Genomic DNA, 15,226 nt, shown 5'->3' with positions numbered 1-15,226 from the left:
CACGCGCGGACCAACAAGCCGAGCGTGCGCCGCCGAGCGTTCCTGCTAACCTACTGCGCACGCGCCAAGGGTGTTTTTTTTAAAGAAAAGGTTTGTCACGCCTGCGCACATTCGAGAAGCAGGTTGCGAGTTCCAAAGGGTGCTTGGTCAGTGCGGACGTTGCCTAGGTGATAGGATTTCCTGTTGCCTATGGAAGATGGTCGAACCCATACCTTTCTGCTGGGAAACTTGCTTTTCCATCAACTTCCCTCCCACAAGTCTTCTTTTTCATGAGGTTTTACCCCAACAAGCAGTTTATTTTTGTTTCGGCACTAATTATGCACCACTTATACACCACGTGGTGAGGTTGAGATAAGGCCATTAATAAATCAGCAAAGAATTAACTGGGTTAGTGTTTCCTTATTGCATTTTAATGGCAGTTGATTAGGACACACGAAGTATTACCCTTCAGCCATAGTGGGATGGTGCCCGTCAATCTGGTGATACTTGTAATATGACAAACATGCCTACAACGGGGGGTGGAGAGCGGGAAGAACAGGGTGCTTTCAAACTAAAAAGTTCTCATCACATAACAAAACAAGATCCATAGGAATAGCTGGTTTTAAGGATCAAATTGGCAAGCCCTTCCAAGCTGATTAGCTTACAGTACTGTAAACATGCAACTACCCTTTATTGTGCGAAACAGACAGCAATCTTGTAGCATTTTATGACTAGAGACATGCAAATTCAGTCCCTTGTTATTAATGCACAAAATAGACACAACTATGACAAGCACCTGCCAACTAGCGATAAATGCTGATGTGGAAGCCATACCTTCCTTTGTGGCTGCATTATTTAACAATGCAGGACCCCATGTATCCCTGTTCTCCTTCCAAAAACTTGGCATTTTTATTGCTATATTGACACAGCTCCGACACTTTCAGTGTGTGTTGATCTGGTATGGACAGGTTAATAGTACAGTGTAATGAAAATATTTTGCATATATTTCACGTGTTAATATTCCTTCCTTGGATTGTTTTTGACCTTGCTTAAATGAACACTGAGGCTTATCCCGTCCTTTCTACCCTCTCCGATGACACACAGAGATTTTGTGCATTATAATTTTTCCTCTTAACACTGGGTCAAAGCCAGTATAACACCAAGGCTAAAAACTCCACTACTCTTATCAACTAATCTGCTTTCCACATGCAGAGATTTGTAATTTCCCAAGGGCAATCTCAGGTGAACACTTAGCTATGTGCCATCCCTAAAATGTTGCAATCACCTGGCTTGTCCATTGTTGACCTTGTTCCCTGAGGGTAGTCTTATTTCTTTGCACACTAGTCTTGGTGATTCCACTATCAATGACTTTCAAAATAAGATCTGGTTTAATAAGGCAGCCTTACAGCTCTGAACTATGTCTTCTTGGAGCCCCCATCAACAAGCCAGGAACCAAAGGGTTGAGAAAAGCTCAAGGAATATTAACATCTTAAATGTATACAAAATATTTTTTTACACTGTACTATTTACCTGTCCATACAGGATCCACACACTGTGAAAGTTGATCTGGTATAGACAGATTGGTAGTACTCTGACACTACTTAGAATATGAACTCCTAAACAGGTGGAGATTGCTATTTGCAGCAATTATAAAGACCAACATTGACTAGAGACTACTGGTTTGGTTATTTTTGAACTAAATTTGTAATTGTGTGTGTGTATAAATTATGAACTCTGAAGGAGACCTTTGGGTCAAAATGCATCAGGTCAATCTTGGCAGCATTTGTAAGTTGATGTGCTATTATTGTGTTTGGGGGGTATTATTGCAGATACAACTCCTGGATTTATATTTCCATTAAATTTCCACAATTTTGGTCGTAAATGTTTTGAATTCTTGTTAGTTCAGTGTAATAAATATTTTGTATATACTTAAGGTTTTAGTATTTCCTCAGTTTCTCTCAACCCTTTGGTTCCCAGCTTATTTTATAGGTTGGGTTTGTGTTTCTTTTTGTTCACGAGCCCCCATTAATGAAGCCAGCTCCCAAATAAGTGTGTGAGGAGATATCTAGCTGCAATGTAGTCATTTTTATCACTGAAGCAAATTATTTAATTCATACCTTGCCCAATATGGAGGTCTCAAGGTGGCTAACAAGAAATTATGTTTTCATCACATCTTTTTTCCATCATGGAACTCAAGGTGGCAAACACAGCACGCCCAGGACATCTCTTGTCCCAGTACTGATCAGACCAACTTATAAGGCAAGGTTGCTACATTGTGTACTTTCTGACCTGCTATCTGGGCTAAAGGTTTATTCTGTTCCTCTGGAAACTGGGTAAAGCATCTGGATCTGCCTCCTCTCTGAAAAACTCCATCTTGAGTCCTCTGTGCTTCCAAGGATTGGCATAGAGCAGCGGCTCTCAACCTGTGGGTTGCGACCCCTTTGGGGGTCGAACGGCCCTTTCACAGAGGTCGCCTAAGACCATTGGAAAACGGTCTTTTTATATTTTATATATACCAATTTTATGATTGGGGGTCACCACAACATGAGGAACTATATTAAAGGGTCGTGGCATTAGGACGGTTGAGAACCACTGACATAGAGCAATTCCAAGCATTTCACAAAAAGCTACAGCTATGACCAACATGATTCCTGGAACCTGGTCTGGGAGATTCAATCGGTATATGAACTTGCAATCAGTGTAAACCTGCCAAAGGTGGAAAGCACTGTTATGCTGTTGTGGGTTATTGGTATTATAAAACTTTTCATCCATCTCTGTGGCAAGACCTCCAGGATGCTATACAGTAGGGGAAATGTCGGGTAGGTAGTGGACTCAACAGAAGCAGCCCAGGTAAACAGAAAATCCTTTGAACACTGAAGGAAGTCAGAGGGCATATTTGGCTTAAAACAGTGACACCAATTTAGACAAAGGTTTAGCCACACAGATGGATAGTCATGTGGCATGGATTCAGAGTGGAAACTGTGTTGCCTACAAAAACTGCCTCCACATATCTCAACACATTTTAGCTTGCGGCAACCAAATACTATCACTACATTGACTGCTTCTTTCCTACTACTGCCTCATTCCCACACGGCTTCTGTCTATGCTGATCCCATGATTAAGATCTCCTCATTCCTTTTTTTCACCCGTGGAAGACTGGCTGGACGCAATACAAAAGTTGCATAAGCAGTCATAGACCTAGCTGGAAATCAGTTTGGTTCCAAAAAACCCATTGATAAGATGGGATGCATTTCCACATCACAATTAACAAGGATTCAATCAAACTGGAGTTTACTGTGATGCCTGAATGCAGGAAAGGGGCCTTAATGAAGACTACAATGTGAAATATAGGGGCAAGACCTTTACTCTTTAAGAGTGGTACATCTCACAAACCACTATTAAAATATTCTCACGTGAGTTTTGACCCTGAAACATTTTCTGATCACCATGAATTTAAACTCATCTTTAATGGCAACAAATTCTGAAAAGCCGAATGAAAGAAACACTCATAAAAAGGTAAAACTACATTTCCATTCAAGTCACTGGTAGCAACAAAAATACAAAAAATATATATAGGGGCACTCAGAACGCAAAGTAGATTTTTTTTTCTATTTAAATCGTTTTATATTAAATTTTGTATGACATACTGTTTAGCAACAGGAAATTTCAACGACATTTTAAAAAGAACAAAAAGCATGTGAGAAGAGTCTGTATCCTAAACAAGGCATTAAATGAAATTAGAACAAAGGGATTAAACACAGGAAAATGGTTAGTCCCATAAAACCTTATTTGTAGTCTACAAATGCACTCCTATTCTGAATGTTAACAGATGGGAGGGGAAAGAGAAGAAAGGAAGGTTGACTATCGCGATGGCATGAATTACTGTTCAATATTATAATAGAATTCAAAAGCATCCTTCAGAGCTTTTCAACCAACACTTAATAAATACTAAAGTGACATCTGAGAGTTTTCATATAGGAATGAAAAAACCTTCCCTTCTCCTTTTATGAAATATAATACTGGTTAAAACCATTGACAAAACATTTTATCATCATGCATTTAAATTATTTTAAAAAATGAGAATTTATATGAAGAGGTAGGTTAAAAAGAAAAAAAACAATTCACCATTCTTTGTCACTTTTATTCAGTAGATTTTTCTTCTCCCCTAAAGTTTTTCATTTTTTTAAATGCCAGACATGGCTAGGAGTGATTACAGCCAAACGGTTTATTAAAACATTTTGCTCTTTGCAATACAGTCGCCCTTTATAACTGACCCATTTCATGTGCTTTTTTTTCTCAATATACCACCACCGGGGCTGAGGGAAGGGGTTAGGAGTGGGGCTTAAAAGGAGAAGGGATGAGTCCAGGAGGTGGAGGAGGAATGCTACAAGCCACAGCAAGAATGAGCTGTTAATTCAATAATAAAACAGGGCCACAAATAATACAGTAATGAGGTTACACAATTAAATCCCACAGCATGACTTGAAGGCTTTTCCCCCCCTTGTGGTTGACGTCATCACAATGGAAGGCATAAAAACTGGAGGAACCAAGTACTGAGAGTCAAACTCTAGTCCATTAGGCAAGATGGTGGAACAAGTCATTTAAAAAGTGCCCTACCCTCATCAGAATGGCTAGCAGACATGGGAGAACTCCCCAGGACAGAGAGAGACCATCCATGTAGCTATCTATAAAAGTGTGTTATCAATATGGCACATTTGTTTTTGTTTTTTTAAAACACTGGGAAAAAAAGGATCACCACAATGGACTTCCATTTTCTCTCTCACTCTCCATTTTCATCCCTCTATTGTTTAACAGTTACAAATGCTAGATTCATCTATCTGAACTATGCAGGAAGTGGACTCCTCTGCTAGGAATGCTAGCCCTAATTCACTTTGTCTTGAAATATATACAAGTTGTTTGTTGTGGCAACAGCAATGATGTTTTCCTTGGGGTGCCAGGCTGTGTGTAGAATCTTCTTGTTGAAATCTAGACTGTCAACGCTAATCTCGTCCTTCTTCCGCTTGCCGCTCGCACAAACTTTCCGGGGCTTCAAAACGGTGCGGGGCTTGTTGTTTTCCCGGGATGCTTCTAAAGTGATGTCTCGCTTAGTGTTCCTATCGAACATTCTGAAGAAATTGTTATAGGAGCCCGTCATTACAACACTAGACACAAAGAGAGAGAGAAGAACAAAATGGAAGTTGTTTAGCATTACTGAATGCATTTCCAGCATTATGCTGCTCTAACAGGGCTTTATCCCACGTGGTTGAGCATTGTTACTGTTTATTAAAGGTTAAAAACATGTCTACCATTTAAATCCCAACTGTATGTCAAAGAGCTGTCCTCATTTTTCAAAAAAATGCATCATGTGAATGTTAAAAGCCAGCTATTTTACAGGTTTTCCATTATAAAAAAACCTGAACACTTTCGTTAGTAAAATATTAAACCTTTTCAAGCACAGCAAGAGTGAGCTGTTATACTTGTGCATGCGTACATAATAGGTGTAGATAAAGAAATGAACTTTGGGCAGGGCATTTCCACTTCAATGGCTAGGAAAGTCTCTGAGCAGAAAGTCTCTGCTCAGTGGTTCTCAACCTTCCCAATGCCACGACCCTTTAATACAGTTCCTCATGTTGTTGTGACCCCCAACCCTAACTTTTATCCATTTTACAGATGGAAAACACTGATGCAGAGTGTCTTAGGCGACCGCTGTGAAAGGGTCGTTTGACCCCCAAAGGGGTCCCGACCCCCAGGTTGAGAACCACTGAGGGAAACTGATTTTCATTAATTCCCCTCTGCAGCCCCAAATCTCCCACTCCACCCTTGTGCTGTTCCTTTCCCTCCAGAAGCAGTATATTGGGGATCACTTTGGGCTGTAGCAGGATGGGGATGCAGAGAAGTTCTTGTCTGCTGACTGAAAGATCTCTGTAGCTATGCTTCATACGCACACTGAATTCTTATACAAATTTACCCAGACAGTAAATAATCAGTAATATATATGGACCATGAAAACTGACATCTCTACAGATATATCTTCTCCCTCTCTGGTGCCCCTTGTGTGAGAAAGTTGGAACAATGGGTTGCTTGAGCTCAGGGGAAACTCAGGGAAGGTTAAAGTCTATTCTGTCCCTTTCCCACCCCCCACACCCACAGAAACCTTCTAGCTTAGGCCTAAAGTGGGAAGAAGACAGCATAAAACCTTTGGGCTGCGCTAAGCTTCTAAGTTACTTAACCAAGAAGGAACCCTTTCAACTTCTGACCAGGCTCTAAATTAAACTTACCTGTCTGACCCATTCCAACAGCACTCAAATTTGTCAAAAATGCAGTCATTTTCATATAGTGAACAAAGTTTACTTCTGAGGTATTCATGTACCTGCAAGCAGCCGGGGAGAGAGACACCACTTAGTACAGAAAAGAAATACAGGCCAACAGACTAACCCAACAGAACTTGAATCCTGAATAAAGGGAATCTGCTGTACTTTTGTCCCAAGACGCATATCCATGGGTTGGGGAATTCCAGAATCAAAACTTTATTCAGTCACACAAGCTGATGCAAAACGGTGGTTTTCGAAAACAAGTTGGGGTCTCTGCCTCAAATGTCACCCATCTCACAAACTCCCCAATTGGCTTTAGGCGGGTGATTCTCTCAGCCTCAGCCCTCATGTCTGTGATGTGGGTAATACAGGCCTACCTTCCAGCAGGAAGCACTATTGTAAGGAGTACAAGGTAACATACAGGAAATACTTTGGACACTGAAAGTGATGCATAAATGCTAAGTATTATGATGAAGCTTTCTGGAAGTTACTGATCAGTGTGACACTGTAGTTAAGAGTGACACCAGGAACTAAGAGATTTATGTTTAATCCACCCTGTTGCCGCCATAACACCTGCTGGGAGTGACCTTAGGTCAGCCATTCACCACCAGCCTAACCTACCTCACATGATTGATGTGAGAATAAAATGGAGGAGGGGAGAACAATATGGGAAGCCATCAGGTCCCCATTGGAGAGAAAAGCATAAGCCATAAATTTCTAAATACAGACATCACTGTCACTCACGCTTACCATACCCATTTGTTAACAGTACAAAACTGAACAAGTTTTGGAACACTAGCCTCAACCGCTTTCCAGTTATAAAAAGTTTCCTATGTGGAACTGGAGGTTGTACTTCCACTAACACACACATGTACAACCCAAAGCCCTTTTGAACTAGCTGCATGGCGACCCCTGGTCAGATTTCAGTTTGAAATGCTTAACAGCAACTCTCTATTAACTTAGGTAGTTATTCTTACGGCAAGGGAAGCAGAACGCTTATGTGCTGTTGTACTGTAAGAGGGCACAGCACCTCTATGCCCCCTTTGGAGGGAGACCCATCTGCTGACAAACATCAGCTCAGAGATTTTCAAAAGTCCACCGCAAGGACCAAGATAGTTCCTTTTCTTGCTCTGGGAATCTCCCAGATAATTATGCCACAGTGGAGGCTGTAGAGCTGCAATCTTAAACATGCTTACCAGGAACCAAGCCCCACTGGAATGAATGAAGCTTATTACTGCTGAGTAAAGGCTGAGATCTAAAGGGCTGAAGTCACACCTTTGTGTGCAAGTACAGACTGTTCCCTAACCCCCTACCCACCAATTTGGTACAGTTTACTTCTATTTAGGACACAGTCAAGGCCAGGGTTCTCTGCCTCCCTTCCTATGCCCGTTTGAAAAATTCACAAAGGAAAGCTAGGGAACCAGGTGTCGTTATTGCTGTTGTAAATTATCACTGTGCTGACACTGTACGCGTTTCAGTTTTGCAGACGGCACGTCTTGTATTTCATAGCCTTTGGGACTTGCTGTTTACCATTCTACGATATGCTACTTAAGGAAGGTGGTAACACTCTATGCACCTGATGCTGGAGTTCGGATCCACAAAAACCTGGTTCCAATAAATTGGTTCATTTAAAAACGTGACAGATGATTCTTCCATTTCCTCTCGCATCTGTTGCTCTTTAAGCCATACTAAAATGTTGCTCTGAAAAGGCCCTTAGCAGATTTTGAGCCACAGGAGGCTTTGATAGGAAGGTCTTGGGATTTCAACCAAGCAGGATTTAGCAAAATTGTTTAACACAATGATTTAACACAATGTCCAAGACAGCCTTGAGCTTATTTGCAGAAAATGTCTTTTATTTTCTTCATAATAGATAAACCCAAAAGGTAATTTCTGAACTTAATGTTGATTTGTTAAACAAGGACACTTAAAGCTCCACACATATTATTTGGGTTCACTGTGTTGCTACGAAAAAGAGAGGGGGGTACATATGGATGAAGATTTTCTGTGCATACCTGGTATGTTTCCACAGGTCTGTTTTCCATATTTAAATCCCAGATTTTCACAGACAGGTAGTCCCTAGTCATCATATATCGGCCACTATGGCTGAATTTGACATCCGATATGGAGGAGATGATTTCAGAGAAAAATGACCGGTTGCTGGGGTCTTCCGGTTCTTCAAAAACTGCAAGTGTGAGACAATCATGCCGATTTTCCATTTGTATCCATTCAGGGAGTACAACCTCATGCACATCTATTAAAGCTGCAAAATGTCTACTGAGAGGCCCATAAAATCTTGGGTGCAAAACACAGCTGCCCGTGAAACATTTTCTAAGGCCATCCAAGAGGCTGAAGCAATATTCCTACAGGAAGAGGGGCTGATCTCCCTACAGACCTGCTGACAGCTTCCAGAAGACATGTAAGTGAGCCTGGGTACATTCTGAGATAACATTACTTTTATAAACAAAAGCATCAACACAATTTTTGAGCCAAGAAAAACAGATGCCTGCCACCTTGCATAAAATATGTTCTAATCTGCATAATTTACCTCGTCATTTATTTCTCATAGAGGAGAGTAGCAAGCCATTCACAGCAATGAAGTCCTGCATTCTCAACCACTAAGAAATCTCACTCTGCCCTTCCAAGATTTTGTGCACTTTATTTAAGAAACCTTTTGTAAAGAAAAGTCATGAATGTTGCAGCCAGCACAGGGGACAGAGTTCTTCTACCAGACCAGGGGTAGGGAACCTTTAACACTCAAAGAGCCATTTGGACCCGTTTTCCACGGGAAAAGAAAACACTTGGAGCCGCAAATAATTTTTGACATTTAAAATAAAGATAACACTGTGTATATTGGGGTTTTTTACCTTTTACTCCGCTCATTCTCAGAAGCGCATGGATGCGTCCGCCCTGCTGCCTGCAGGGCGGGCAAGGATGGGGCTGGCGGCTCGGCTCGTGGAGCCGCAGTGTAAGGGCAGAAGAGCCGCATGCGGCTCTCGAGCCGCAGGTTCCCTACCCCTGTACCAGACCAACTTCTGCACTTGCTTGTCACTCACAGAATCCTTCCACATAAGGTCACAGTGGACAAAGTTCTGATGCACTCACTCAGCGCAGCTGGTGTGTGATCCTGATTGCCAGGCAACATTATAGACTTGTGCTAAACAATTCCACTGTATTACAATCAATACAACTTTGCTGCCCCGTCATGTTGCATGACAATGAGCAGAACAGACAAGAACATTCACAACTCCAAGCTGCTTCCTGTAGGCTTACGGTTCTCTTTTGGTGGGTGAGGTTTAAGAACTCACCCTCCTCTAGCATTACCATTGTCCTACCTGAGCAAACAGAAATGGGTTCAATGTATTTTCGAAGGCTTTCACGGCCGGAATCACTTGGGTGCTGTGTGGTTTCCGGACTGTATGGCCGTGTTCTAGCAGCATTCTCTCCTGACGTTTCGCCTGCATCTGTGGCTGGCATCAACTTCTGCACTTGATGCCAGCCACAGATGCAGGTGAAACGTCAGGAGAGAATGCTGCTAGAACACGGCCATACAGCCCGGAAACCACACAGCACCCCCAAAAAAAAAATGGGTTCATCCAGATTGTACCAACTACTCACGTTTTGAATGCCTATCACAGAGTGCTGACGCCCTCATGTCACACAGACGGATTGTTCCTTTACTACTGCTGTATACGAATGTGCTACAGCTGTTTGGATGGAATTCTGCTGCTGTTATCACTTCAGTTAATTCTTCCATGTTGGCGGGCTTAATATCTACAATATCTAGAGATTTTTGATGTTAAGGACTCCATTTTCATCAAATTGCACAGCATGGTTTTGAACAAGACATAACTTGTACAGCCTAAGGAGGAGAATGGATTTTTGGAAGAAAACACTGTAGGAGCAAGATGGGATCAGGCTAATCTTCAGCTGCTCAGCCATTTCAGAAGTGGATTCTTTAGTGCCATCTCATCAATTTGATTGGCCAGGGGTTGGAGGGAGTGTGGCAGGAAACACTGCTGTTCCTCCTCCATGTTGCTTATCACCCAGAAGTGATACACCCCCAGCCTCCAGGTTTACCATTTCCATCTTAGGATCTTTTGCTTGCTCCTGCTATAGCCGTATGTCACCACATGGTCCTGGAAGGAGCACATTGGATGCAGGTATGGTGGCTCATGGATCTTTTGTCCTACAAAACTCTAAACAATAAATTGTGCGAAAATCTTTTCTTTAGCCACTTGTCAGTACTGTGCAGATTCAAACGTTGCCTCCATTCATGTACTGTTGGAGCAGGATCTGAAGAACCATGGTTCAAATCGCCACTCTGTCAAAAAAGCTTGGTTGGTGACCTTGGTTCAGTCACTGTCAAACTCATCTACCTTCACTGAGTTGTCCTTGTAAAGTTACAGTGGAGGACTGGAGAACAGTGTTGGGAAGAGGAAGAGAGAAAAGGGTTGCAAGCTGCTTTGGGTCCTCAATGAAAAGAAAAACCAGGTATAAACATCTAGATAAGAATATAAAATAAAAATACATGCAGACAAGATGTGTCAATTTGCTAAAAAGTTGAAGAACCAATAATGAGTTGGATGGTGCAGCTACAGAAGGCCAAATAGCCAGAGTTGTTCTTCTTGTCCCCTTCCTTGGGTGTCAATAATAATAATAATAATAATAATAATAATAATAATAATAATAATAATAATAATAATAATAATAATAATAATAATAATAATAATAATAATAATAATAATAAATTGGCACAAATCAGCTGAGGTCGTCCCACTGGTAATCAGCATGCTGGGCGCCATCCCAAAAACACTAGGGCAGCACTTGAAACAACTTCAAATTGACAAAATTAACATCTGTCAAATTCAGAAGGCAGCCCTGCTGGGTTCCGCACGAATACTAAGCCCATACATTATAACTTCCTAGGCCTCTGGGTGAGGCTCGAATTGTAGTGAAGGCCAACAACCAGCTAAAGATCTGGCAGCTGTGAAATCTACAATAACAACAATAATAAATTACTATGGCACAAACAAGATGAGGTCATCCCAGTGGTAATCAACACCCTGGGCGCCATTCCAAAAATACTAAGGCCGCTCTTGAAACATCCTCAAATTAACAAAATCAACATTTGTCAGATTCAAAAGGCAACCCTGCTGGGATTCGGACAAACACTACATTGATATGTTATGTCCTAGGCCTCTGAGTGAGGCTCGAATTGTAATGAAAGGCCAGCAACCAGTTAAAGAACTGGCAGTTGTGATATCAAACAAAATTAAAATAATAATAATAATAAATACCCTCCCAAACTAAACCCTTTTGCCAGTTTTGTTCCTTTCCAGTAATATACAATTTGCCAAATTCTTTGATAAATCAGCAACAAAAATCTCTCTCATACATTAGGTAACAGCATTCGGTGGCGGAGAAACAGGAGCAATTCAGTTATGCTGAATCTTAACATTTTTTTTGAAGGAGAGGGAGAAGAGAGAAAAAGGATACTAAAGCTTCTGTCCGTAATTTCTAGGTGCCACAAATTAATCCGCAGATCATCTGCAGACAGGTACGTTTCATAATCACTATTGATGGAGATAGAATTGATGTGATATGTGTGGGCATTGGCAAATATCCTTCGCGGACTGGCTTCTACCATGAGATCCATGGGCCGGAATACTGGTACCTGCAAGACAGAGGAGAATAGATACAGGTGTAATTGCACAGAAAGATCAAGTGATGACAACACATCTCTTCCCATGCATCATTCAGCAACAGAGATGGGAAGCCAGTTGTTTTTCAAGCAAGAAGAGACAAGGAATGACAGGCATTAAAAAAAGGATCATGTAGGGAAATGACCAGCACATGTCACTCAATGCTGATTCAGGCACAGTGACCATAATCACTAAAAATCTTGATCTTCGAAAGCAAAGCACCATCAATCACCAGTCTTTGAAAAACTAGGTAAGTCTGACTGAATGCTAATCTTCTAGCTGCGTGTTCAAAAGGCCTTGGTAGTAAGCAAACAGCCCGCTGGTGGCCACAGCAGCAGGAAGGCTAACATGACAAACAACGGAGCTACTCACCCGTAATGTTGTGACTGTAGTGGGATCCCTGTACCGCCCATCTTCTTCCTTCAAGTTATAGCCTTCAGGCCTTTTGTCCCTTTCACTGATTTTCCACAATTTTATTGTTTTGTCTGAAATACATTTTAGCCATCAAACAAGCGGCATTATGGGAATGCTTCAGATTTTCATCAATACACTCAATAAATCATATGAAGTTGCCTTTTGCCATTAATTTATCAAGGTCAGTGTTATCTACTCAGATTGTCAGGGGCTCTTCGGGGTCTCTTTAACTGGAAACAGAACCTGGGACTGTTTAGCATGCACAACCATATTTTCTACCACTAAGCTATAGCCTTCTTGCTCAGGAAGAGGTGAACAGCTGTGAACTGAAACTAAGTACAGGCAATAAAACTATGTCTCATAACCCATTAGACCTTGCTGGGATCCATGAACCACCAACATTTCTGTAGCTCCCCGTGCATGCTCATCTGGATGTCTAGTATGACACATAGTATTGGCCTTAGGACGGGTCCAACACATGTGTGGAATAGCCCTAAGGGTTAGCAATAAGAGGGATTCCAAATCAAATAATATGGTCTACAATATCAACATAGATATTAGAGGGAAGTCTTCTTCCCAGTAAAAGGAGAACCTAGATACTCATAAAGACCACATATAAATGAGCCCAACTTACAAAAGCACTTTCAGAGATAAATTTTGTGCCCCATTTTGAGGGCAAAGAGTTATAACACTGTTTGCCCCATTCTTATATAAAAGAAAGGGTCTTAACAGTGAAAAGCATGCATGGGCTACTGACCCCACCCACACTGCCACCTCACCTCCCACTGTGGGAAGCTCCAAGCACTCTTTTCCCTTCCAGATTCCTATACACATAGTGTGCCAGTAATTGAGAGAAGTGGATGGAACAACAGACAAGAAGACCAGATGTGGGGGAGACAGGGATGTACAACGGCTCACTTTTATGGTTGAAGATACAACCACCACCACACTGCCTACCCTGTTTTATAGGCCAGTATGAAATTAGCAAACACACCCCTACCACTATCATGCCTAAATTGGCATGAAATTAAAATATCTGTACATTATTTAGGAGGATAAGAATGAAAAGCAGACCACTGGGTGAGATCTGGCTAAGTCCAAGTACAACACCTTGTGTCAAACTCTGGCCAGTCAGATGCCTCCAGCAAGCCCATAAGGTAGAAGATATGCTTTGTAATACAGCCACTTAGTGCTACAGTCTGCTAAGTATCTGGAGGGGTGGGGGTGGAGCACTACAGGAAACCCTCCAACCTTATGTACCATAAAGTGACAATCTATACCGAATTTAGACAGTCTTACCGTTTGTGGACAATAAAAACTGAGCAGCATTTTTTTGGGGTAACCACCTAATTTTGTTGATCTTCTCTTCAATTTCTAAGCTTTTCAAGTAGTCAAACTCTGGTTCATGGCTTTGAAAGGTACTGTAAACATTGTATTCTCCTCTGCTGTGAGACTGTGTTTTGTTCTGAAAGAGAGGACAAGATCTGGTGAGCAGCCCGGTTGTATGTGCAGAGTATGGTTTACAACAGGGCAACGCAACTTACTTAAGACACTATTTGTGGGCTGTCATTCAGCAAAATAAATCAGCAATTAAATCCTATGGCTTTAATTGACTATGCATTTGTGTGCAATCTGAAATTACAATTCTAAAGAAAAACTGCTTTCAGATGATTTACACAAATTACAGCAGGTGCTTGCTTAGAAGAGGAATTCCATCCTGTGGAAGAATCCCCCACCCCGTGGTTCCTACTGCCCAGTTTTCCAAAGCATTTGAATTATAGTTTCTTTTTTTAAAAAAAGCATTACCCCCCTCAATCAGGGATACTTTAGAAAGTGATCAAGCAAATTGACTAAGCATTTCAGCCTTAATTCTCTTCAAAGCACATACTTAAAATGTCTTCAGGGCCCACTTCAAAATAAGAGGCATTAATGTAACAAATTAGTATTTGAAAAGAAACACAATAAATACCACAAATCCAATAAGGATGTGACACGGCTTGGTTTGCTACTGCGTTAACAGAGCCTTACAGTTCTTGTGTATGTATGTGTATCAGAGGACATTTAAGGATTCTTGATTTCAGACTACTCAAGATGAATTAAAAATGCCCCCTAAAAAGAATGTATGTTGAATCAGCCCGTTTTTGGATTCATATACACACCCCTCTCTTTTAAAACAGGTTTTCTTTAGCAAAACTTAGTTAACTCTGAGCAGATTAAGTTTTTAACTCTGAAGGTCAACAATCTGTAAAGAAATAACTGTAGACTCCAGTAGCCAAGCTATAAAAAGAACAATCCCCCATAAGAAGTATTAGCAGGTGCCACACGGATGCATCCAAGACCCAGTCTAATATGGACTGTGGCCAGATGGGTAGAGGCCACAAGGCAGTTGCAGAGGGTTAGATGTAAAATGTGGAGGGACCTAGCTTGCCCTGTGAATTTTTTGATCTCTCCACCCCATGGCACATCATTGTTCAATGCTATGAAAGAAAGCAAGGCAGAAACAACGCTGAACTTTTAAGAGCTGGAACTCCTTACTGCACACTCTTTGCTATGACACTTCAATCCTAGAAAGGAAGAACCTTGTGCAGTTGCTCATTCCCACTCAACAAGTACAGCAAGGTTGCGTACAACCCATACCAAAGAACATTCCAGGAACAGCTAATGCACTGCAGGAATGTGACTCATAGCCCATCTTCCTTTCAAGCTGTTACCTTGACACTTGCCCGCTTACACCTGGAACCAAGACACAGTGATGCAGCATGTGCAGGTGTCACACATGAGACAGGATGAAGCTGACAAAAAAAAAAATCTCATGGAACT

The 15,226-nt window shown here is 41.4% G+C and overlaps 1 protein-coding gene across 2 annotated transcripts in view; it reads right to left on the bottom strand.

The window, feature by feature from the left end:
- Nucleotides 1-4,099: 4,099 nt before the first annotated feature.
- Nucleotides 4,100-15,226, bottom strand: part of PPP2R2A (protein phosphatase 2 regulatory subunit Balpha) — a 67,290-nt gene continuing 56,163 nt past the window's right edge. For both annotated transcript variants that reach the window (XM_048513589.1, XM_048513588.1), the window contains exons 4-10: nt 13,706-13,871; nt 12,365-12,477; nt 11,787-11,964; nt 9,906-10,070; nt 8,303-8,472; nt 6,258-6,349; nt 4,100-5,141 (exon numbers count right to left, since the gene is read on the bottom strand). In XM_048513589.1, the coding sequence (XP_048369546.1) occupies nt 4,862-5,141; nt 6,258-6,349; nt 8,303-8,472; nt 9,906-10,070; nt 11,787-11,964; nt 12,365-12,477; nt 13,706-13,871 (1,164 nt within the window). In that variant the 3' untranslated portion in view covers nt 4,100-4,861. The remainder of the gene's footprint in view (nt 5,142-6,257; nt 6,350-8,302; nt 8,473-9,905; nt 10,071-11,786; nt 11,965-12,364; nt 12,478-13,705; nt 13,872-15,226) is intronic.

This window comes from Sphaerodactylus townsendi, linkage group LG12 (assembly GCF_021028975.2).
Source record: "Sphaerodactylus townsendi isolate TG3544 linkage group LG12, MPM_Stown_v2.3, whole genome shotgun sequence".
Taxonomy (NCBI): Eukaryota; Metazoa; Chordata; class Lepidosauria; order Squamata; family Sphaerodactylidae; genus Sphaerodactylus; species Sphaerodactylus townsendi.
Note: the sequence above shows the minus strand (reverse complement) of the source record. Positions and strands in the feature narration are given on the sequence as shown.